Consider the following 26,222-nt stretch of genomic DNA (forward strand, 5'->3'; position numbering starts at 1 on the left):
AAAGTGCCAAATTGACAGTCTTGGAGACTGAAGTCCCCTCTCCTCACAGACCAGATACAGCTTTGGCAGCAGCAGCACTGCAAGCTTCTCCTACACTGGCCACCTCTCAGATGTAACCGGAAGGAAATAAGGGCTTGGCTACACTGGAGAGTTGCAGCGCTGTAAACCCACCACCAGCGCTGCAACTTACTCACCGTCCACACTTGCAGGGCACATACAGCGCCGCATCTCCCTGGCTGCAGCGCTGGCCATACTCCTGCTCTGCCTCAGATATAACGATTGCAGCACTGGTGATGCCGCGCTGCTCCGCAAGTATGGCCACCAAAAGCGCTGTAATTGGCCTCCAGAGTATTAGGAGGTATCCCAGAATACGTGTTCAGCCACTCTGCTCATCAGTTCACACTCTATTGCCCTGGCCTCAGGTAACCCATCCTTTAAATGCCCCGGGAATTTTAAAAATCCCCTTCCTGTTTGCTCAGCCAGATGTGGAGTGCAGTCAATCAGTGACCATGCTTCCACGCGCCAAACGAGCCACAGCATGGAGCAATGGCGAGTTGATGGACCTCATCAGTGTTTGGGGGGAGGAAGCTGTGCTGTCACAGCTGCGCTCCAGCTGTAGGAATTACGATACCTATGGGCGGATCTCAAGGGCCATGCTGGAAAGGAGCCATGACCGGGACGCGGTGAAGTGCAGGGTTAAAGAAAAGGAGCTGCGGAGTGCCTATTGCAAAGCCCGCAAGGGAAACTGCCGCTCAGGTGCTGCCCCTATGACCTGCCGTATTTACAAGGAGCTGGACGCAATACTTGGGGGTGACCCTACTGCCAATCTGACGACCACGATGGACAGTTCAGAGTGGGGAGAGGAGAGGGAGGTGGGGGGGGGAGGAAACCGAGAGTGAGGGTACTGGGCTGGGGGGAGATACCCCAGAGTCCCAGGAGGCATGCAGCTAGGAGCTCTTCTCAAGCCAAGAGGAAGGTAGCCAGTCGCAGCAGCTGGAACTTGTTGATGACGAAGAAGCAGAGGAGCGGGTTCCTGGTAAGCAGCTTTTATTTTCAGGATGGAAATGTTTTGGGAGAGGAGGGGGGGCGGGTTAGGGCTGCATGCATGCATGCCTAGATGTGGAATAGCCCATTGACGTGGTCTATCACGTCGCGGTAATTGGCCTCGGTAATCTCCTCAAAAGTTTCTGCCAGAGCGTGGGCAATGCGCTTGCGCAAGTTTATAAGGAGAGCCACTGTGGTCCTTGTCCCAGTCAGGCCAACGTGTCTGCGCCACTGTGCCGCGAGGGGTGGGGGGACCGTTGCTGCACACAGGCAAGCTGCACAGGGGCCAGGGCGGAATCCGCATTGCTGTAGAAGACCCTCCCTTGCTTCACAGGTGACCCGCAGCAGTGAGATATCTTCCAGGATTAACTCCTGTGGAAAATGTAGGGATAGTGTTCAGTGTAGGTCACCCTGCAGCTCTTTGCTTTCCCCGATGCACAGAAACCCCAGTGGAGCCCTGAACCAATCAGTCCCCCTTCCCAGGTGACCCGCAACAGCGAGATAGCTTCCTGGATTAATTAACTCCTGCACTCATTCCCCCTTACTCACCATGTCTTCGCTGCTGTGGGCTCTCTGTGCTCTGTTTGGTATGCGGAAAGTATGCTAAAGTGAGACTATAAACTCCTTCACTGTCATTATACACAATGCTGCCTCTCTGTTAAATGTTTCAATTTTTGTCTTTCTAATAACAGTGTCCTTGACTACTACTACTACTCGACTGGCCGTATCAGAGACTGCTGAAAGGCTACAAAACCTGAGGAAAAAGCCACGAAAAAGCAAAGAAGATACGGTGAAAGCAGTTATGAATCAGTCTGCCAGAGAGAATAAGAAGCTGCAGGACTGGAGAGAAAAAATGCAGCACTGGAGGGAAAGAGAAAGCAGGAGAAAGGCATTGGCTAAGAAGAAGAGCACGAAGCAGCTGATAAGCCTCCTGGCGCTCCAAACGGACTGTATCCAGTCACTCATAGCCATGCAGGCAGAGCACTACCGTGACGCCTCCCCCCCCTTCCCCCGCGCGTCCCAAAGCTCTCTTCTTTGTTCCCCAATGTCAGCTCAAAACCCCCTTCTCCAGCATCCAGGTTCTTACCACCACCAGCTGCCCCCAACACTTGTATGTTCACCTACCAGCCCTGAGAACTACAACCCTTACCCTCTGCACTCAACCCCCATCACCATGCAGCATTTTCATCCTGAAGTGCAGCAGTCATTGCACAGCACTCCAGGCAGGACATATTCAAACCTCTAACTGTACAGTTCACCACCCTACCCCCCTGCCCTTTTACTTACTTTCTTTTCAATAAATAATTTCTTGGCTTTTAAAACGGTTTTTATTATTGCAGAAAGTGAAAGATACCATACCCCAAGGAAAAAACAGGCACTGCAAATCATTGTAACCACTGCACTTCACTCCCGTGCAAGGCACCAAACATTACTGTTGGCTTTCAGCCTCAAATTCCTTCCTCAAGGCATCCCTAATCCTTGTAGCCCTGTGCTGGGCCTCTCTAGTAGCCCTCCTCTCTGGCTGTGCAAATTCAGCCTCCAGGCGTTGAACCTCGGAGGTCCATTCCTGACTGAATGTTTTACCCTTCCCTTCACAAAGATTATGGAGGGTACAGCACGCAGATATAACTGCAGAGATACTGCTTTCCCCCAAGTCTAGCTTCCCATAAAGAGATTAACAGCGCCCTTTTAAACGGCCAGAAGCGCACTCCGCAGTCATTCGGCACCGGCTCAGCCTGTAGTTGAACCGGTCCTTGCTCCTGTCAAGCTTCCCTGTATACGGTTTCATGAGCCAAGGCATTAACGGGTAAGTGGGGTCTCCAAGGATCACAATGGGCATTTCAACATCCCCCTACTGTGATCTTCCTGTCTGGGAAAAAAGTCCGGGCCTGCAGCTTCCTGAACAGGCCACTGTTCCGAAAGATGCATGCATCATGCACCTTTCCAGGCCAGCCTGTGTAAATGTCAATGAAACGCCCACGGTGATCCACAAGCATCTGGAGAACCATAGAGAAATACCCCTTCCGATTAATGTACTCGGATGCTAGGTGGGGTGGTGACAGAATAGGAATATGCATCCCATCTATCGCTCCTCTACAGTTAGGGAAACCCATTTGTGCAAAGACATCCAGAATGTCCTGCACGTTCCCCAGAGTCACGGTTGTTCTTAGCAGAATGCGATTAATGGCCCTGCAAACTTGCATCAACACGATTCCAACGGTCAACTTTCCCACTCCAAACTGGTTCGCGACCGATCGGTAGCTGTCTGGAGTTGCCAGCTTCCAGATTGCAATAGCCACCCGCTTCTCCACTGGCAGGGCAGCTCTCAATCTCATGTCCTTGTGCCACAGGGTGGGGGCGAGCTCCTCACACAGTCCCATGAAAGTGGCTTTTCTCATCCGAAAGTTCTGCAGCCACTGCTCGTCATCCCAGACTTCCATGACGATGTGATCCCACCACTCAGTGCTTGTTTCCCGAGCCCAAAAGCGGCGTTCCACAGTGCTGAGCATTTCCGTTACTGCCACAAGCAATTTAGTGTCATACACGTCAGGCAACTCGATATCATTGGACTCCTCACTGTCACTTTGGAGCTGAAGGATAGCTCAACTGCCAAACGTGATGTGCTGGCGACACTCATCAGCAAAGTCCTCAGCAGCTCAGGCTCCATTTCCCACAGAAATCGCTCTGCACAGAAACTGTTGGGAGACTCACGATGGCACCAAACGTGGACGGAAAAACAGTGACTGCTGGGATGTGAAGCAATGCACCACGGGGCGTTGGGACAGGAAGCGCAACGACCCGCACCCTTCCGTCCCCTTCCCACAACCCGCGGCGCCAAAATTGGACGAGGTGCTCTGTGGGATAACTGCCCACAATGCACGACTCCCAACAGCACTGCAAATGCTGCAAATGTGGCCACACTGCAGCGCTGGTAGCTGTCAGTGTGGCCACACTGCAGCGCTGTCCCTACGCAGCTGTACGAAGACAGCTGTAACTCCCAGCACTGCACGCCTCCAAGTGTAGCCAAGGCCTAAGTCTCTTTGCCATTCAGTCCTTGGTGCCTTTGAAACTGCCAACAAGGGTGCTGATGTGATGTGTAGACTAAGAGCACCAACTTATTTCTGATGGGCCATCAGATGGCAGTGATAGGAATGTGCATTTGAACCAGTGCCCTAAAGTTGAAATCTTTTGTATCCCATTAACCACAATCCCTGGCCATCTGTTCTAACTGAGAGACCATATGTGGTTTTAAAATGTGGACATCCAAGTGTTTGGACACCAAGCTCAGCACTGGTGATGTGCCAAGAGTCTGAGGGCTGCACCTAATTAGCAAAGATTTGCATAATGTGCACTTTTATTGTATCATTAGGTTTTTAATAAAAAGGAATGCTTTTATATTTCAGTGATAGGCTTAGCAAAATACTCAATGTCAGAGTCCCCATAGTAATTTGTTTTGGGTGAACCTGCTACTGAGAGGTGTTGCAAAGTTTGGAGAGTCATATTTTAAGAGGAAAATAGCAGCAGACAAAAACACAATAATTCATCATCACCAAAAGGGAAAACTGCAAGCCTTGGTCGGTGTCCATGCTGTGTCTGCCTCCCTCTGATCTTGAACGAGGACCTGGATCTCCAGTGTGAGAATTCAGTGGCCTACCATTTGCAGCCCTAATCTCATAACACAGGACTCCAGTCTCCGAGGGAAGTGGGGTAGTTTGCATGAGGCATTTGGAGTTTAAGTCATAGAGGAGATGACTGGAGGTAGCTGGAATTTTTGTTAGGGAAAGAAGGGGGAAATTAGGAAGCTGAGCAAGTTAGTGCTTTGGTTACTGGCTGGGAGGGGGGAAAACTTGGACTATATTTGGACTGTCTGTGGCAGACATGTAATAACATGATGAAGTCTGAGCAAGTTATCCCCATTGGCTGCATATTGTTTGTACAGCAGCATCCAGAAATCACGCTCAGGGCCCTATTGTGTTGAGTGCTATACAAATAAATGGTTATAAATAGTTCTTGACCCAGCTGGAAGCCTGTCATGCACTACCAGTGAGAGAAGCTTCTTTGGTGTGGCCCATATGAATGTAGGACTAGTGCGTCCAACTCCCTTACTATGTGTGACAGGCCAAGATATAACATGGTAATGTCTAGGCCTATGGTGATGCCAGCTCCACCTTTGCAGACAGTTGGTGAGATCACAGTCAAGATAGACTTATTCACTAGTTTGTCTACATATATGTAGAACACATTCCCCAGACTCCAGTGATCAGTTGCCTGATGTAAGAGAAGGCATAGTATTCCTTCTCTACAGGCTGAGCCATTGCCTACATCAAACTGAACATTACCATAGCCTGATATATGAGTTGTACCCCAACGCTGGTTTTTGCTTTTGGCCCTCACTAACACAAGCTGAAGATGAGGTGTCATGCAAGTCACAGTTCAAAAAGCAGGTGACCGAGTTGGTGCTGTCAAAAATAAATTCACTAGACTTGATTCTGTTTTATATGCCCTTTATATGCTATATTTGTTGTTACACCTCCCTAGGTAACTCATTCCAGTCCTTCACCACCCACCTAGTGAAAAAGTGTTTCCTAATATCCATCCTAGACCTCCCCCACTGCAACTTGAGACCATTGCTTCTTGTTCATCTGCCACCACTGAGAACAGTCTAGCTCCATCCTCTTTGGAACCCCCTGTCAGGTAGTTGAAGGCTGCTGTCAAATCCCCCCATATTCTTCTCTTCTGCAGACTAAATAACCCCAGTTCCCTCAGCCTCTCCTTGTAAGTCATGTGCTGCAGCCCCCTAATTATTTTCGTTGTCTTCTGCTGGACTCTCACCAATTGGGCCTGTCTTAGCAAAACAGTGCACAGTGGTAGGCAGTACATAGCACTTATTCTGGAGTTATCCAAAGCAACATGATAGTGCATGTATTGTACCCCTTTCTTCCAAATATATCCTAAAACAATCAATTTGGCTACCTCATTTAACAAATTTTATATTCACAAATCTCTTAATTCACCACGGAAATGCAGCCACCTCTGTGGTGAAAAATTGACAGCTGTTTAACAGCGCATAGCTTTTCTGATCAGTTTAATGCAGGAAGAGAAGAATGCCATGTGTAAATAAATCTGAAGTAGACGTTTAGGGAGACAGAATGAAAGTACTTTAATTTAGAAATTAACCAGAGCATGAGGGTTAACTTCACTATTGTGAAAGTCACATTGAATTTTGAGTGACTACAGCAAATCAGGATGTATTCTGTATCTCACCCAAAAGATATCACTTCCAATAGCACAGCACATCCTCATTATTATACAGGCTTTGACTCAGTACTGGCAGAAGGAAGATGGATATGTGCCGAATCACTAGCATGACACTGCAGGTTATCTGTAATGCTTCCATTTGAAAAGGGTAGCATCTAGCATTTCTGTTTAGGGAAGGAAATGGAGTAGAAAAGGTATTTTATAATCCAAGAGTAGTGCAAAGAGAATAAATTAAAATTAGATCATAAAACAACTGAATTCTGTATGTTGCTCCAACATTTCATTCACCCCACTGCTTTGTTCCATACCATTGTATTCTCCCGGGGCTTTGCTATTTTTTGTTGCTAACACTCGGAGTAAGATTAAGCACCGGGCTAATGCTGCAGCACTAAATTACACCCCACACATTTAGTAGCATTTTTGGACAGTGGAAGGAATACAACGTTTGCCTGGATTTTTTTCTTTTTCAGAGATTGCAAATAAATTTTTAAATGCCCAGCATCTCCTCTCCGCTGAGTAAGCTAGAAGGCTGGATGTAGTGTATTGCTTTAGTTTCCAAGAAGCTTTCCCTCTGCTCTCTCCATCACCTGTAGTAATTGAGTTGCCAGTCAGATAATATATCCCCCACATACATATACGCTCACTTGCTTTGTAGAACAATAATTGTTTTGAGTTTGATTCTTTTTTTTTCTTTTGGATGGGGGAGATTGGTTGGCTTATGACTGCAGATTTGTACAGACTGCCTTTTGTATTGTTTTAAGCTGTAAAATATGAATTTATCTACATTTCAAAAAGACTAATAAATCATCATTGTAATCATTAGGGCTCATATGAAATATAAAAATAGTTTAACGTTTAATTTTGTTTGCTGTTGTATCCTTTTTTATTAGGCACCAGTAATTGAATTGCATTGTTCGATTCCTGTTCCCTTTCTAGATTCTTGGATTATATTGAGTTTCTGTTGAACCTTTAAATACAGTATTACAATTTTATGCTTAATGAAATAGAATCATAGGACTAGAAGGGCCATCAAGAGGTCATCTAGTCCAGTCCCCTGCACTCAAGGCAGGACTAAGTATTATCTAGACCATCCCCGACAGGTGTTGGTCCAACCTGCTCTTAAAAATCCCCAATGATGGAGATTCTACCACCTCTCTAGGCAATTTATTCCAGTGCTTAACCACCCTGACACTGAGGAATTTTTCCTAATGTCAAACCTAAACCTCCCTTGCTGCAGTTTAAGCCCATTGCTTCTTGTCCTAGCCTCAGAGGTTAAGAACAACAATTTTTCTCCCTCCACCTTATAACAACCTTTTATATACTTGAAAACTGTTATCATGTTTCCTCTCAGTCTTCTCTTCTCCAGACTAAAGAAATCCAATTTTTTTCAATCTTCCCTCACACATCATGTTTTCTAGACCTTTAATAATTTTTGTTGCTCTTCTCTGGACTTTCTCCAATTTGTCCACATCTTTCCTGAAATGTGGCACCCAGAACTGGACACAATATTCCACCTGAGGCCTGATCAGCACAGAGCAGAGCGGAAGAATGACTTCTCGTGTCTTGCTGACAATACTCCTGCTAATGCAACCCAGAATTATTTTTTGTTTTGTTTTGGTTTGTTTTGGTTTGTTTTGGTTTGTTTTTGTTTTCAGTAGTGTTACACTGTTGACTAAATCATCCCAGCCAAGGCTTTCTCAAGCTGAGCCTTAAAAACCTCTAAGGATGGAGATTCCACCACCTCCCTAGGTAATTCATTCCAGTGCTTCACCACTCTCCTAGTGAAAAAGTGTTTCCTAATATCCAACCTAGACCTCCCCCACTGCAACTTGAGACCATTGCTTCTTGTTCTGTTATCTGCCACCACTGAGAACAGTCTAGCTCCATCCTCTTTGGAACCCCCTGTCAGGTAGTTGAAGGCTGCTGTCAAATCCCCCCATATTCTTCTCTTCTGCAGACTAAATAACCCCAGTTCCCTCAGCCTCTCCTTGTAAGTCATGTGCTCCAGCCCCCTAATTATTTTCGTTGTCCTCTGCTGGACTCTCACCAATTTGTCCACATCCCTTCTGTAGTGGGAGGACTAAAACAGAAGTGATCCACTGTGACCCCAGATCCCTTTCTTCAGTACTCCTTCCTTGGCAGTCATTTCCCATTTTGTATGTGTGCAACTGTAAATATTTAATAATATTTAACAATAAGTATTTAATTAGCATCAAAGAATCCACTAGGTGCTGTGTGTTCATAATCAACAGAGAACTAGAAGCCACAGAGCATAACAGATAGAAAGTCCACCTCAGTTTGCTTGCTGATGTGAAGCAAGAGAGGCAAGAGCTCGCCCTCGGTACCTGAGCTCTAAGGTTTATATAATACTTGCACATTCTTCACTTACTGCAGAGTTGTTCCACAGTAAAATTAAGCATGTGCATAATTGTTAGCAAATAGGCCCTGATCCTGCAGGGTCAGATAACGATGTATTTTTATATCTGCGCGATGCTGTTACTTCTAAAAGGCAGATAAGCTTGTCACTTTTTTGTTACCATGTCTTTTTAGTAACAAAACCCACTGAAATTAGCTGCTCATCTTTTCAAATGAAATGTTCAGTGTTACTAGGAATACATTGGGGTGGTTTCGAAATGGCAGAAAGATCAGACACCCAGTTCCCACTCCCCACCGGTGAGCGTTGGGTGCTGAATTGCTCTTTGTGTCTTTGGCCGTCTTCCCCTTTGCACTTATTTATTCACCTGTCATCCTTGTCTCTCATAGTTACATTTTACACACACACTCTCTCTCCTGCTATGCCTTGGAACCGCCTGCAAGGAGAGTAAATAGTGTTAGACTTCATACACAGAAGCTTTGTGCAAGATTTGATTTTTAGCCACTAGACTTCATTAAGTAAATGTGTTTTGTTATGGCGACTAGGGTTATGATTGTTCATAATATTGATTTCAGTTTTGACAACAATGTGCTCAGCACTAGTCAACCATAGATAAAGTCATAGTTCATTCTCTGAAACTTTAATGTACAGTCTAACAAGACAAAGGTGAGGGAACAGCTGGGAACAAACAAACAATGTTCTTTCTTTCTTTTTTGCTACAGACTGTTCCGAAACCAATAGCGCTGGAGCCCTGTTTTGGAAACAGAGCAGCAGTCCTCTCAGTATTTGTGAGGTTGCCTCGAGGAATGGGTGGTATCCCGCCACCAGGGCAGTCAGGTGAATGATATCATTATGCTTTGACATGTTTCTAATCTGTCTAGGTATTTATACTGTGCCCATCACCGTGGTCTCTGAGTCTTACAGATTAATTCAGTAAAAGCAGCAAAGAATCCTGTAGCACCTTCTAGACTAACAGACATTTTGGAGCATGAGCTTTCATAGGTGAATGCATCCGACGAAGTGGGTATTCACCCATGGAAGCTCATGCTCCAAAACGTCTGTTAGTCTATAAGGTGCCACAGGACTCTCTGCTGCTTTTACAGATCCAGACTAATACGGCTACCCCTCTGATACAGATTAATTCAGGAATACATAAAATTCCCTAGTCAGTGGGAATTTATTTTACAGAGCAGGTAATCTAATTTACTAAGGGTTAGGTTCTTCTGTTTGACTCCAGTTGGGTTGAACCTTACTCCTCCAGTCAGCTCTTTGAAATGAGTGGGCTCACTAGCAGAGTAAGGAACTACTCAGTTCGAGTTAGGGCAGCATAATTAAGCCCTAAACAACGGACGTGCAGGGTTTGTCAGACAAATTCTGCTAACAGTGAAAATGCTAGGTTTACTGTAACTGAGGTTTGATCCTTTTCTTGTCACTGAGCTTGTGCAAAGTAACCACTGGTGAAAATTTAGAGCCATATTCTGTGCTATCTGTCTTTGTTTTCACCTCAGGGCTTTTTAAAAGACATATAGGGATACATTTCATCTGAACACCAGCCACTGGGAAAAATACAGGGGCCACAAGTGGCTGGAAGTTTTCAATTGTTACTTTTAAAAGGGCTTTATTTGCCTCCCCAACTCCCCCCACAGAGAGAGGTCCACCTGTCTGACCTTCAAAGGCCATGCCCTGCTTCTTTCTCTTTTCTGATGGGAGCATGGGGCAGTTGGATACTGTTCTTCCCACTCCTGTCCCAACACTTTATATGAGGGAAATCAAGTTAGATGTGATTGTTCTCTCTCACACACACAGTCCCCCAAAACTACAAGTTTTTCCCAGCCCCTCAGCTATTGGTTCCTTCGTGAGGAATTGAGATATAGCCCGCCTCTAGAACAGCTTCTGTGGCCTGCAGCTGGAGGATGGTCAGGACAAGATTTTTAGCGACCAGCAAAGTCAGTAAGTGTGGTGAAGGGAGGAAGGGACTAGAAGAGGGTGTAAATTGCTTCTAAGTTCTCATGTTGCTCAGTGGAGGGTAGTTAGGGATTTGGATTAAACAGAGGCCAGATCCAGACCTTCAAGAATGTCTAGGTAAATGCTTTGGTTTTCTCTCATCTGTGGTTATTTTTGGAGAGTGACTATTTTTCAGACCAGGAAGGTGTGGTTGCAGAGTGCTTGTGAAGCATAATGGACCTGCCATCCCCAAGTGCTTTGAGGATACTGCTGTTCTTCTGTGGCATGATTACTAGCTTCAAATAAAAGCGGTTTAAATTAATATCCTGGTTTTTATGTTCAGAAGATTATCTTTGGCGGGTGACAGGAAGCAGTTACTTTGATGGAAACGTACATTATTGAATTGCTTGCTTCAGAGTACCCCTTCAAGTTTAATCTGCAAATCAAAATGCTTCTTTAAGAATAAATAAATCATTTTTTGGATAAGATTTTATACAACTGCAGTCCACAGACTTTCACTTCTGTAACCACCTTGATTTACTACTTCAGGTCTTGCAGTGGCCAGCGCTTTGGTAGACATTTCACAACAAATGCCAATTGCCTACAAAGAGAAATCAGGAGCAGTACGAAATCGGAAACAACAGCCCCCGGCACAGCCAGGAACCTGTATTTGATGCATGGACATCATAAACTGTCTCTCTAGGGTTTTAAACACCAGTAACACATAGGAGGAGGAGACGAAGAAAGATTTTACAGTTGTGACACACAAGAGACTAAAAATATATGGAAAATGCAACTTCCTTGAACCCAGCTTTTTTTTCTCATACACTTGATAGTTGGCTTTGTTTGACAATTGCTCCACTTAAGTTTTACTGACATATGCCACCAGATGGTTCAACTTTTTTTTCCCCTGGTTTAAAAAAAAAAATTCAGGTCCAGTAACCTCTAATCACCACCGCTGAAGGTCAGTGTAAATAAAACGGTAGTACAAACATAAATGACACTCAGGTTTATGCATGGAAAGTGCATTATAGTATATGTATTTATCAAACTGTGCCAAAAGGGGAAGGGGAGGGAAAGGGGAAAAAAAAAAAGATGCAGCATTTCCGGGTAAGTCTCAGCCCTCAGCACATGAGAACAATATTAAACTTCATTGTTACTTTCATTTCAGATGTAATAATTTCAAAGATTTTCTGTTTATTCCCACATTATTTAATTAGTGCTCTTTTTTGTCATTTATGGTGCAGCTCAATATATAACATCAAAGTAGGAAAGAATGAAGCAAAGATTGAATATTGTACATTGTTTATGCTGAATTCAATCTTTGCAAAGTTGAATATAGTTTTCTAAAGCACTAGTGTTTCTATTGTCTTAATCCAGTTGAAATACATGCCCACAAGTGCCTAGACTTAGGCAGGTCTAGGAAGTGAGAGAATTAGTACCCGCAGGTTTTTATGTAATTGTCGTCTTATGTTCCTGTAAAAATTAGTTAGTTACCTAAGGCAATCTGTGCCATTTGTAATGCATCATTTGTAGTCAGGGAAGATGAGGGCATTTTCCCATCCAAGGAACGACTTAACCTGGGGGCAGCATCTTGGGGGGGAAAGTGCAATTGAGTTCCTGTGTTTTATGTGAATGCTGCTGTTTTCACCAGCTGACATAAATGGAAGTTGTATGTACCTGTGGCCTGCTTCCTAATTATCCCTTGATGTTACCTTTTGAGTCCTTTTCTGCCCATTTGGCCTTCCATGTTGTTGTGGACAAGGACTGCACCCTATCGGTGGTCCTCTTCTAGGCCCCATTGGTCTGAGGATTTTAATTTAAAAAAAATAGTAGCTCTGTTTGGCCTCTTGTTTGAATGTTTAATCTTGAATTACCCCCAGTGACTGTACAGTGTGAGGTAGCTGCCTTGGATGTCTGAGGGAGGCGTACTGCTGGTAGGATACACTCGGTAGGTGTAGAAGAGGGCTTTGTGTAGCAGGGAATTTATTATACTTATGAATGCTTTTTGCAATCAAGCCTCAAAATGAAGCTGACGAGGTTTATTAGACTCAAAGTTCGGCCTACCTTGTAATCGTTAGAATCTGACTTAAGAGGAGGTGCAGATTCTCGGTATCCCCAGTGCTTTAAAGCCTAAAGTGTAACTGTTAACTAACAGACTTTGTTTCCACACGACAGCCAAGTGCAGTTGCGATGTTGATGCTGACACACAGATGTTGTGTTAAGGTACCAAACAAGGTGTAATTGTTAAATAACTATAGTAAGTTTAGTTCCATTCAGAGCACTGGGGTTGAGTCTGTTTTTGGCTGGGATATTATTTGCTAACTGAAAAATAAATTGATTGCAGGGGAAAAATGTAAACTGCAAAGTAACAATTGAATATTGTTTGATGTTAGAGCCCTCATCCCAAGATAAAACTGAAATAACTGCATCTTTTTTTTTCTTTTGTGTTTTTGGCAATCTGCAACATATCCATCAGTTTTCGCAAAACCTGGAATTCTTTCTTTGAGGTGTAACATTTGAATAGGAAAATAAATCACTGTGCATCTCAAAACAAGAGTGGTGGTGATAAAGATTGTAAGTAAGTTGGTGGGCCGCAAACCTACAAACAAGAACTCTAATGAATCTTCTTCTAACAAATACAACACTCCAGAAAAATTCTTGTTAAAAAGCCGTCTTTTTTTAAATCTATTTCTAAACCTGTAAGTTAAATGTCCTCAGGAGGGGGTGATACGGAGAAACTTTGTGGAGTGAAGGTTTTTAGTCAACTTGAATATTAGCTGGTGCACAGATTACCTCAGAGTCAGCTCCCAAAAGAACTTGCAACTTCCCATGTTTATAGGGCTGCCCCAGGCTAGACCGCACCAGAGAAATAACACAAGGTAAAATTTCCCCCCTGTATATTTAATTACCTCACAAATGTTCAGTTCAGATGCAGATTCATGGACCCTTACCCCATTACCCATCACAGTGGGAAAATGAACATGGGCTACAGTTCAGAAGGGCTCTTAACCTTATGTCTAAGTCCATACTTATTCAGGACAGCACTTAAGCAGGTGCCTAAAGTTATGCGTATGCTTAGGTGTTCCCCTGTAAAGAAATGCTTTGCTAAATGGGGGCCATTAAGTGAAATTATTTTTAATTAAAAAAAATCATTTCTGTTCCCTTTTAGAGAATTGTCTTAGGCTCAGATTGTTGTCTCAATTGCTTATAATGGAAGCATGCCCAGAACGCTCCTAAAGAAAGGAGTTAAGGGTCAGATGTTAAAAATAAGGAAGATGAGCAAAATTGATCAACATTAAGTTTAATTGAGCCAAAAACTGTAAATAGAGGAATAAGACTTTATTAATATAAGAGAAACAAAAAGATCCTTTAGACTTTTGCCCTGCTTTGTATCTTATCTCCATACGGACAAGGGAAAAGAGAACTCTCATACATATCTCAGCTGTAAGGAGTTTCATCCCAGTTCAAAATAAATTGTTGGGGAAGGGGTGAAGAGGGGGAGGGGAGAGGATGCAGAGAAGAAAACAAACTGCAGCCGTTTCACCAATGTACCAACATCAAAAGTGGATGATTGGGAGTCGGGGAGGGGATTCTTTAAAAAAACAGCCACCTGTAATTCATGGGAGACTCTGTAAATAAATGAGAAATAACACACTGATTTTGCATTTGTACATAAACTATACAGTAGTGTGCAGAATATGGGAAGAGTTAGCGTGTATATAAAACAGAAATATCGAGTGTATTTTTGATGCGTTTTAAATTATGTATGAGTTTTGTCTTAACTTCTTCATATGATGATTAGGTAACTTTCCAGAGCTTTAAAAAGTCAACACATTAATTCCTGATACCTGGCAGTAGAAAGCAAGGAGGGCGTAACCTGACATTTTTATGTATTTTAATGCATTTCACTTGAACAATATAAGCAAAGTAGTTTTAAATACAGCTTTTCCATTTAAAAAAGAACAGTTAGAGAAGGTGATATTTATACTTAAAGCAGCCACTATTATGAGATTATTAAGTCGGTGGTGTGCTGTTCAGGCCTCTGCCATTAAGACTGTGCTAGTGATTCCATTCCCAATCACTATTTTCAGGGGTTTTATAACCCTGGGTGAAATCTGATATACGCAGTCACACACTTCACCGGGAACATTTTTATTCTTTGAGAAGTGTATTTTTCTTTTGAACTGGAAATGTTGCAACCTCCTTGTTGTAGAAAAGTCAATTAGTGTCAATTAGTGATACAAAAGTACATTAATTTAAACCAGTTTTTGTTCACAAACCTGCTCCAGTTTTTTCACCAGAATTTCATTTGCATTTTTTAGCATGCCTAATAGGGTACAGGCAGACCCTGCAGTCGTGTTTGTCAGTAATTTGTACACAGAGGAAGATTTATGGGTACCCCCACCCTCCAAGTCTCTTTTAGAGCTGTGAGGTTAAAAACATACTGTAGCAAAAATGCCAATGTACAGATGTGCATGGTGCCTGTGAATTCCCAATATGTAATGTACCAAAATATGGTGATATTGTATAGTGAAAGAATGACAGGCCATAAAAGGTGTCTTGTGCCAGATATATACTTCCTTAATTGCAGGATGCATACTAAATATTGTTCTTGTATGTCATGCTCTATCTGGCAAAACTGTACCAAAATATCATTTACTGGGTTTATAGTGTGTGTGTTCATCTAGCCAGGCCTGAATTTAACTTAAATGACCCTTTAGTGAAATACATGCCCCCTCCCCCAAGGGACTGAAATAAAACTGTACGGTTTTCACACAAACCAGTGAAGCCAATTCAAAGACTGCTAATTTTCCATCCTGAATTGACATGAATTTTAGAGATTTTTTTTCTTTTTCATAAAAGCCTACATTCAGGATGGAGTGTCAAATGGAACTTTGAATCTGCTGGCTTTTGGCTTGCCACAATGCTTTAAATATTGTATCCGTAAATGTGTATGCTGCACCACTGAACTTAAAAACAAAATCTGACGGTACATGTCAGGAGCGACTTTTAAACTAAGCCATTTAAGTTTCCATGGTAATCTTGGGGCATTTTTTTTAATCTTAAATCTTCATTTGGGAATGCAACTGTTTGTTTTACAATGCACTCCTAAAGTAAGCTGGGAGATCAGGTTGCGTGAAGAAATGTGCATGTTTCATATGCAAAGGTGCAACTCCATCTCATTTTTGAATATATATGCACTAGCTTTTGGGGTGGAGTGGAGGCAAAAGAGGGATAAGAGATGCTTTTACTTTTCTGACATGCTGTAGACAATTTTAGTCATGACCTTGTGTTCTGTTCTAGTTGCTCAAAATAAGTAAATTCATCATGTGCTAGTAATGCCTACAATAGCACACGTGCTGTTTTGTTCTGCTTCTGGATCAGGATGATTGTTGCCCAATTTACTGTGTCTTTCTAAAACAATAAACTACCTTTGTGCGTCTTCCAGGTACTAAAGACATTTCCCCCTCTTGTTATCCACTCACTCCAAAAGTTCACCAGGAAAAAAAAAAAAGAAAAAACCCACAACAAATCTATTTGTGGAAGAGTGTAAAATATATAGGTCCATTTTTAAAAAAAAAAAAAGAAAGAAAAATTAAAAAAAAATAGGTTTTATATTACTCTGAAATTTGTGCACACTAAATGTTCTTTACACTAAGATCCTTGAACTAATTCTGTCTTAATTTTTTTTGTTCTGTAGTTATTTACAGTCCTTATCTGTGTTCCGACTCGAGCTTAGTTTGTTAATATGTATAATTTAGCGTTTATTGCATTCATATGTAAATACCGAGTAAGTATTGTAAACTCTTTCATTGCTGGGGATTGTGGGTGTTATACATCACGCATTTAGGACTGCAGGTTTTTGGTATAATTTTTTGTATTGTAAAATAACAGCTAATTTAAGCGGGCCAAGAGAATTATGGGAAGTCGGTACATTTTAAACACAAATGTGAAGTACGTGTACATAAATACAAAGTAAATAATGCAAAACTTTCTTCTGAAATAAAAAGTAGAAAATCTGGTTAAAATGTCTTTATTTTGCTTCCTACTTTTTCTCCCCCTTCAGGGAGACATGGGGTATTTTTTTCAGCTTAGTTTGTAAAGAGATGCTAGTCCCATAGCCAGAAGACGGTTGAGTTCTATGACATACATCCAGGTTGGATGATTCTCCTGCCCCCTCCTAACTCATAGACTCATAGACTCTAGGACTGGAAGGGACCTCGAGAGGTCATCGAGTCCAGTCCCCTGCCCTCATGGCAGGACCAAATACTGTCTAGACCATCCCTGATAGACATTTATCTAACCTACTCTTAAATATCTCCAGAGATGGAGATTCCACAACTTCCCTAGGCAGTCTATTCCAGTGTTTAACTACCCTGACAGTTAGGAACTTTTTCCTAATGTCCAACCTAAATCTCCCTTACTGCAGTTTAAGCCCATTGCTTCTTGTTCTATCATTGGAGGCTAAGGTGAACACGTTTTCTCCCTCCTCCTGATGACACCCTTTTAGATACCTGAAAACTGCTATCATGTCCCCTCTCAGTCTTCTCTTTTCCAAACTAAACAAACCCAATTCCTTCAGCCTTCCTTCATAGGTCATGTTCTCAAGACCTTTAATCATTCTTGTTGCTCTTCTCTGGACCCTCTCCAATTTCTCCACATCTTTCTTGAAATACGGTGCCCAGAACTGGACACAATACTCCAGTTGAGGCCTAACCAGCGCAGAGTAAAGCGGAAGAATGACTTCTCGTGTCTTGTTTACAACACACCTGTTAATGCATCCCAGAATCATGTTTGCTTTTTTTGCAACAGTATCACACTGTTGACTCATATTAAGATTGTGGTCCACTATGACCCCTAGATCTCTTTCTGCCATACTCCTTCCTGGACAGTCTCTTCCCATTCTGTATGTGTGAAACTGATTGTTCCTTCCTAAGTGGAGCACTTTGCATTTATCTTTATTGAACTTCATCCTGTTTACCTCAGACCATTTCTCCAACTTGTCCAGATCATTTTGAACAAGTTGGAGAAATGGTCTGAGGTAAACAGAGCACTTTTCTTACTCTGCCTTTTCATTGTATCTTGAGAATTTCAACAGCAATTCCCTATTAGCTGCTCTGCCTGTTATTCCTTAGATCCTGTTGCCTTAGACAACCATACTTTTTGTGGGCTACAAGGACCCACCTAGTTGACAGGAAGAAAAACCATAGGAGTGGTAGGACAGAGGAGGATACCTCTGTAGGGTTTTCCTAGCAGGGATTTCCAAGCACCAGCCTTGCTCTGGTGGGTTAGGTGAGAGCTGCAGAGCATAGAGGCCAGGTGGATTTGCAGGAAAGGACAACACCCTTCCATATAGATGTCCATATAGATTACATCCTTCCTGCTCTGCTGTGGATCCCTCCTCTCTCTTGGAGTCCAGGTCCTGCAGGGTCAGGCTTCTTATCTGCATTCCCCCTGTGACAGCTTAGCATCTGCCAGACTAGGACCCAGATAGAGGTAATATTACTGTGAGCTCTTGCCTACGGATGGCAGCATGGAATAATGTATTTCCTGATCCACCCATAACTGTCTCCAAAGGCTAAGGAGTGCTATGCTTGTGTCACAGAAATTCTGAGATTCCTGTGCAAAGGGCTCCTACCAATATGCAGGTCAACTGAAAAAGATCTGGGTTTGAGATTCATTTCCTTCCTCAGACTCACTAATCTGGTGTGCTATTCCTTAGCTTTCCGCAACCTCCACTGTGTTTCTGAATGTTGCCTACAGTTACGTGGATGGCCTTTGCTTTTTCATTATTAAGAACTAGTTGGTAAACTAGAAAGCACTGGGAGTGACAGAGGTGGCAGGAATGCATATCACTGAGTTAGTTACAATTAACTTATTGCTTCTGGAGTAAAGGGAGGAAGCATCATTTCCGCCTTTCCATTTCCCATCCTCATTGCTAGTTTTCCCAGAGTTCTTGCAAGTAAATCAATACTTCCTGCAGATCAGAAGAATAATTTGACATCCACAGAGATTGCATTTCTTAAAGTTCTACTAAAGATTCCACAAATACGTCAAACTTTGGAGCCAGCTGGCAAATCGTACATGCAGGGAAGCCAGAAAAGGAGACAACTTTACCCTCCCCGACTCTTCAGACAGCCCAGAATGTGGTAGGCTCAGCTGTTTGAAACAGAGATTTCTGCAGAGTCCGTTGTTCTCTGTTTATTTTTATGTCTCTCTTCAACTTCAGATTAAGCACTAGCTGAGAGGAAGCAGAGTTGAACCTGGCATTTATGAAACATGAAGGTTTTCATCAGCACTGTCTCCTAAGATCATTTGTGCTAGTTCACTCTGTATTGTTAAAGTCTGGTCAGATTATAAAGTTCAACTGGGTACACAGTTACTAAAATTCAGCCTTATATAGCCAAAACTAAAGTTGTGGGGGACAACAGAGTTTTTAAAGTTAATTCTGCACACCAGTTAAAAGCTAGAAGGTGGAGGAATATTTTATTCCAGAGCTGTTTTTTACTCTTGTGCTGAAGAGAGAAGCAGAATCCAAGCATGTTTCTGTGGTCTCATCACTAGAGTCAGCAGTCTGACTCTCCTCTTTTGCTTGCTGTGTAATATTTGTGAATACAATAGAGGGATCAACTCAAAGTCTTACCATTCATCTTTCTTGCCGTAACATTTAGATATATATTATCAACTAAAGGAACTGAGGCAGATTTTGCTTCTATTAAAAATTAATCCGTTTAACTCACATGCCCCACAAAAAAAATCTGAATTAAAACAGAAGTGGTATTCATCTGTACCCACATGTATGGCTCTTTCCTGAGTCCCAACAGTGATCAGCAGTAAAATAATGTTTCAGTACAGCTATGGCACAAGCATTTGAGTTTCCCCATTGATGTGATGAGGGGAGAAGAATGTGTAGAAATGTGAGGTTGAAGAAAACAGATAATACCTTCTACAGTTTCGGTAACATTGATTTGGAGAAGGTTCTCATTCTTCTCTTGCTTTTTTGGGAGGCCAAAGTAGGGGACAAGGTGTTGATATGATGACTTACAGGATCTTTCCAGGATCCAAGTTCAGGTGGGTGAAGGATCCTGGAGCAGGATGTAGACAGGACCACATAAGGAAGAGTCTTATCTACCTATCCAAGGATTTCATGCTATGGGCAATTTCATAAAACTTGTCATCAAGACCTCAGACTTCAGCCAGAACTTGCCCTTCCCTCCTCGGCCACATGGCCTCATGTACGCATGTGACATCCTTTGCCAGGCTCCATCTCCTTTGCTTGCAAACCTGGCTTCAGTCCGTCTACTTACCAGTAAAAGGCAACACCGATGCCAGAGTAACAATTCTATCCAAGGTTCTGGTCTCTGTTATGTGGTGGACAAAGCCAGAGAAAGTTTGAGTGGGGACTCTTTCCTCACACCTACGTCTGGTTACTGTGTGGTTGCAGGAGAATTGTGTGTTTCTTGCAAAATGAACTCCACTAACGGCTGCTTCTCTAGATCCCTGCACATATGAGTGGAAACCACCTTCCTGCCTCCCCTGAGGTGCTTGGCAATTTATTTCCAGGAGCGCCAGCAGAATTTTTCTGCCTCAGCAAGCTCTGACTGTTCAGCCTGGCCTCCATTTTGAGTATGTGCTATGGAAATGGCTATAGTTCCCTGGAATTTGTGGGGATTCGACACTCCCCCCCCAACACATACATTTCCACTATGATTCACAGAAGGCCTTTCCAAATCTTCTGTGTAAGCCCAGCGTTTAAACTCAGGCTCAAGCCTAACCCACCCCTCTTCTGTCTACACACAAATGGTGTTAACCAAGGGCTTGGTCCCAGGACCCCATGGCAGTGGAGGCTCCAACCTGAGTCAAGCTAAGACCCAGGGTTCAAGTCCTGACACAACCCCCACTAGACTCATGTTCTGGGAGTCCACCAAAAATATTTCACAATCCTATGGATAGACTTTGTCTTCTGAACAGTCAAGTTTCCCCACACTGCACCACAGGAGGCTCAAGTGGCCAGGTTTTGGAAGGGTATTGGGAAGTCTGGGATCTAGGTGGTTGGACTCAGCCCTGCATAGTAAACTCATAGACTCTAGGACTGGAAAGGACCTCGAGAGGTCATCGAGTCCAGTCCCCTGCCCTCATGGCAGGACCAAATACTGTCTAGACCATCCCTGATAGACATTTATCTAACCTACTCTTAAATATCTCCAGAGATGGAGATTCCACAACCTCCCTAGGCAATTTATTCCAGTGTTTAACTACCCTGACAGTTAGGAACTTTTTCCTAATGTCCAACCTAAATCTCCCTTGCTGCAGTTTAAGCCCATTGCTTCTTGTTCTATCATTGGAGGCTAAGGTGAACAAGTTTTCTCCCTCCTCCTGATGACACCCTTTTAGATACCTGAAAACTGCTATCATGTCCCCTCTCAGTCTTCTCTTTTCCAAACTAAATAAACCCAATTCTTTCAGCCTTCCTTCATAGGTCATGTTCTTAAGATCTTTAATCATTCTTGTTGCTCTTCTCTGGACCCTCTCCAATTTCTCCACATCTTTCTTGAAATGCAGTGCCCAGAACTGGACCCAATACTCCAGTTGAGGCCTAACCAGTGCAGAGTAGAGAGGAAGAATGACTTCTCGTGTCTTGTTTACAACACATCTGTTAATGCATCCCAGAATCACGTTTGCTTTTTTTGCAACAGTATTACACTGTTGACTCATATTTAGCTTGTTGTGCACTATGACCCCTAGATCTCTTTCTGCCATACTCCTTCCTAGACAGTCTCTTCTCATTCTGTATGTCTGAAACTGATTGTTCCTTCCTCAGTGGAGCACTTTGCATTTGTCTTTATTGAACTTCATCCGGTTTACCTCAGACCATTTCTCCAATTTGTCCAGATCGTTTTGAATTTTGACTGTCCTCCAAAGCAGTTGCAATCCCTCCCAGTTTGGTATCATCTGCAAACTTAATAAGCGTACTTTCTATGCCAACATCTAAGTCGTTGATGAAGATATTGAACAGAGCCGGTCCCAAAACAGACCCCTGCGGAACCCCACTTGTTATACCTTTCCAGCAGGATTGGGAGCCATTAATAACGTACTCTCTGAGTACGGTTATCCAGCCAGTTATGCACCCACCTTAGAGTAGCCCCATTTAAATTGTATGTGCCTAGTTTATCAATAAGGATATCATGCGAGACCGTATCAAATGTCTTACTAAAGTCTAGGTATACCACATCCACCGCTTCTCCCTTATCCACAAGACTCATTATCCTATCAAAGAAAGCTATCAGATTGGTTTGACACGATTTGTTCTTTACAAATCCATGCTGGCTATTCCCTATCACCTTACCACCTTCCAAGTGTTTGCAGATGATTTCTTTAATTACTTGCTCCATTATCTTCCCTGGCACAGAAGTTAAACTAACTGGTCTGTAGTTTCCTGGGTTGTTTGTTTTTATTTCCCTTTTTATAGATGGGCACTATATTTGTCCTTTTCCAGTCTTCTGGAATCTCCCCCGTCTCCCATGACCTTCCAAAGATAATAGCTAGAGGCTCAGATACCTCCTCTATTAACTCCTTGAGTATTCTAGGATGCATTTCATCAGGCCCTGGTGACTTGCAGGCATCTAACTTTTCTAAGTGATTTTTAACTTGCTCTTTTTTTATTTTATCTCCTAAAATACACCCTTCCCATAAGCATTCACTATGCTAGACATTCCTTCAGATTTCTCAGTGAAGACCGAAACAAAGAAGTCATTAAGCATCTCTGCCATTTCCAAGTTTCCTGTTACTGTTTCGCCCTCCTCACTGAGCAGTGGGCCTACCCTGTCCTTGGTCTTCCTCTTGCTTCTAATGTATTGATAAAAAGTCATCTTGTTTCCCTTTATTCCCATAGCTAGTTTGAGCTCATTTTGTGCCTTTGTCTTTCTAATCTTGGCCCTGCATTCCTGTGTTATTTGCCTATATTCATCCTTTGTAATCTGACCTAGTTTCCATTTTTTATATGACTCCTTTTTATTTTATAGGTCATGCAAGATCTCGTGGTTAAGCCAAGGTGGTCTTTTGCCACATTTTCTATCTTTCCTACCCAGCGGAATAGCTTGCTTTTTGGCCCTTAATAGTGTCCCTTTGAAAAACTGCTGACTCTCCTAAGTTGTTTTTCCCTTCAGTCTTGATTCCTATGCATAATGTAGTGTAGACCCTGGAGCTCCAGGTTGGGACCAAGGGTTCCATAATTCCTAACCTGGGGTTACAAACGAGTGTAGATGTAAGAAACCCAAGGTCTGCTACCTTGAGTTCTACTAACCCAGGGTTTACAATGCAGTGTAGCCATACTCGCAGAGTGTTTTGCCAGGAATTTTGGGTAGGTACCCAGAAAACAATGCAACGAGTGTGTACAAACACAGGTCAGAATGGCTCCTGAAAAAAAGAGAGGCCGTCAAGGCACTTTGGTATTACAAAAAATAAATAATAATAATGTGTTGGTGTTATTCATGCCAAAACAGCCCCCCAGTTGTATCACCAGCAGTCCAGTTCTCTATACACAGACTAGGGGCCTGGTTCTGATCTCACATCAAGGTGACTTCAGTAAATCAACTCCCTATTCTTGCTGGTGTGAGAGAGATCAGCATCGAAACCAAGGCAAGGGGTTATCGGGGCTGTAAGAGGAAGGGCAGAGTGATGGGGTGACGTGAGGAAACTGAAATCAAACCCATAGACTGACTTTGATAAACAAGGTTCTGCTTCCATGCTATCAGCATCCATAGCTGCAGCACCCCCTGGCTTGAAGTGGTTTCCTTCATATGCAGGGTTCAATGGCTCTCGGCACCCCCACAAATTGTTCCAGCAACCTTATCGGCAACCTACTGACAATTCGGTCAGGACTGGATTCCAGCCGTCATCCAAGATGTGATGGGAGCTGTCAGGAGTCTGGCCAGCAATGTTTCCATTGGCCCAGATCTCTGCTCTTAACAGAAACCTCTCGTGTTAACAAGCTGTAATTCCTCCTTATAAAGAAGAGCTTTGAACGTTTGTCATGTCAGAGCTACCCCTCCGGCACTGCCCGTTAGCTAACAGCAGCTGTCTCTGTGCTGGGTGAGGAAAGATGACTTTTTTAATAACCAGAATGCTCCACCCATGTTAAAACTCTAGCACTGTTTGCACTGCGGTAACTGATGGGAAGTTTCTGTTTCTATGTTAATCCTCTCCTTACAGGAGCTGGGTGGCAGCTCTCAAATTTTTGTTGTGCTGGGACTGCAGCCAGGGGCCGTTGGTATTGTCCCCATTACATCTTTCTCAGCCCTTGTCAGAGTCATTGTGCCACGGCTTTTCCCTTGCATTGATGGCAGTGTGGTCCAGTAGTTAAGGACCTGGCTCTTGGGGAACTCGGGTTCTAATCCTGCCTCTGCTACTAAATCGCTATGTGACCTGGGGCAAGTCACTTCACCCTCGGCCTTTCTACTTCCTTTCTCACACCTTTTATTGGTCTTCTCCGTTTTGACCGCAAACCCATTGGGGCAGGCACTAGATTCACAGATTCCTGGGCCAGAAGGGGACATTGTCATCCTCTCGTCTGACCTCTTGTCTAACACAGGCCAGAGACCTGCCCCACAGTAATTGCTAGGGCAGAGCTTTTAGGAAAACATCCAGGCTTCATTTAAAATTGGCCCTTGACGGAGAATCTACCATGATCCTTGGTAAAGTGTTTCAAAGGTTACTTCCTCTCACTGTTAAAAAGTTATGTCTTATCTGCAGACTGAATTTGTCTGGCTTCACGTTCCAGCCATTGGCTTGTGTTCTGCCTTCTCAGCCAGACGGATGAGCCCATTGGTAAAAAGGAACCGACTCGGGTCGAGGCAGCCATCGGCTCTAGGTTCCCATTCAGACATGACCAAAACTCTGGCAGGCTGTCTGCTCACTGGAGTCTCCAGCACGTCTATCCATGGCTCAGAGATCCCTGAGATACTAAGATGGGAACAAATGCACTAGCTAAGTAGCTGCAAGTGGAACAAAAATTGGGGTATTTCCAGCTGTGCCTTATTAGTAAAAAGCAGAAGCCTGCCTGTATCCACTAGGCAGGTTTGCTCAAACATTTCCCACTGTTGGCTACCATCGGTTCATTTCTACAGGTGTAAGCACCAGCAGAAGGATTCACCCAGAGATTTGAAGGGACAGTTGTGATACCCTAATCCAATGTCCTGTATTAACACAAGCTGTAGGACTTCCCTGAATTATTTGCTGCTTCAAGTCCAATAGCGATGGATGAACTAGAGCGGCTTCTGCAGGAACACAACCCATCTGCATTTAGAGGGTTCTGGTAGAAAGGTTTTTTCAGTGGTTAATTACCCAGAGTGTTAAAAATGTAAGCTGCAGGGCTAGTCTAAATTGGTCTAGCTTCAACTCCCAGCCAGCTCCAAGCAAGACTCAGCCCCAGCTAGTCAAACAGTAGAACTCAGATACTTGCCGATAGATTTGTTATCCCTGCCTCACAGATGGGGAAACTGAGGCACCAAGTAGATAAAATCACTTGTCTAATATCATGCAGCTAGTGTGTGGCAGCGCTGGGCATGGCACGCACGTCTCCTGAGTCCCAGTGCCTTCCCCCTTAGACCAGAGTGCTTGCTGCTGATTGAGGAGCTATGTTTCAGTGCGTCTTCCATTCTCTTGTCGCAGTCTGTGCTTGAATCAGACAAGAGGACGATAAACCTAGACGCTGAGCACAATGAGTCCTTAATTCAGCATGTCCTTTCCCCCGCCTCCCCAGGAGCCCCTGTTCACCAGCAGGAGTTTAGCAACAACAAAATGCCATTGAGCTTTATGCATGCCTGTGGGGCCAAACATCTGTCCTTTCCCACTGAAAAATTGTGTGCCGATAAAAGTAAAATCAGCTTTGATTGTACACTTCACTCCATCACCCCTTTCAGCACTCGCAGCTGCAAGTGTTTTTAGGCGGCAGTATATAACGAAGCCGCCACTCCTCCCGCCCCACTTGTAGTCTGTTAGGGGCCCACCGCTGTGCGCAATGATGGAAGTTGCAGACTGATGCAGCAGGCTGGATGTCTCACTCTCCTGCCCAGCTACCGAACACGTTTTTTCCCATGACCTTTCCTGTCTCAAAACACGGCTGTGTCTGCTCTTCACGAGGTTCCATGGGCCTACCCTCCCGTGGGCCTGGTATTTAAGGAGACAGGCTGCCGCACCACAATTGGTGCCAGTGTCAGTTCTGAGCTTGCCAATGGTACCGCTTCAGTTGGCATGATGGAAACACCAAGTTTCCAGTCTTCTCTGTGGTCAGTTCCGATATAGTAGAAAAGTTTATCCCTAAATGACTTAGCCCAGTGGGTCTCAAACTCTGGGAGGGGAGCAGGTTGCAACCTTGGTTTAATGAGGTAGCAGGGCTGGTGTTAGACTTGCTGGGGCCTGGGGCTGAAGACAAACAGCTGAGCCCAGCTGCCCAGGGCCAAAGCCAAAGCCTGACGGCTTCAGTCCTGGGAGGCAGGGCTCAGATTACAGCCTCCGCCTGCCTAAAGTTAAAGCCTTCCAGCTTCGACTTTGCCCTCTCCAGCCCGGACAGAGCAGCTCTGTCTTGGTTCCCTCTTCC

General features: G+C 43.7%; 2 protein-coding genes across 4 annotated transcripts in view; one reads left to right on the forward strand and one right to left on the reverse strand.

Moving 5' to 3' along the window:
- The window catches only part of LOC127046411 (uncharacterized), a 632,746-nt gene that overhangs the window by 414,148 nt on the left and 192,376 nt on the right, over positions 1–26,222 (reverse strand). The window lies entirely within an intron of this gene.
- ATRN (attractin) overlaps positions 1–26,222 on the forward strand; it is a 384,706-nt gene that overhangs the window by 229,153 nt on the left and 129,331 nt on the right. The window contains exons 28-29 of one of the 3 annotated variants that reach the window (XM_050943296.1): positions 9,400–9,514; positions 11,171–16,644. The exons of the other annotated variants lie outside the window; for them this stretch is intronic. Of the exons in view, the coding sequence (XP_050799253.1) occupies positions 9,400–9,514; positions 11,171–11,295 (240 nt within the window). The 3' untranslated portion in view covers positions 11,296–16,644. Of the gene's footprint in view, positions 1–9,399; positions 9,515–11,170; positions 16,645–26,222 lie in introns of those variants that run through there. 3 annotated transcript variants of the gene reach the window in all.

The sequence above is a fragment of the Gopherus flavomarginatus genome, chromosome 3, assembly GCF_025201925.1.
Source record: "Gopherus flavomarginatus isolate rGopFla2 chromosome 3, rGopFla2.mat.asm, whole genome shotgun sequence".
In the NCBI taxonomy this organism is placed as follows: Eukaryota; Metazoa; Chordata; order Testudines; family Testudinidae; genus Gopherus; species Gopherus flavomarginatus.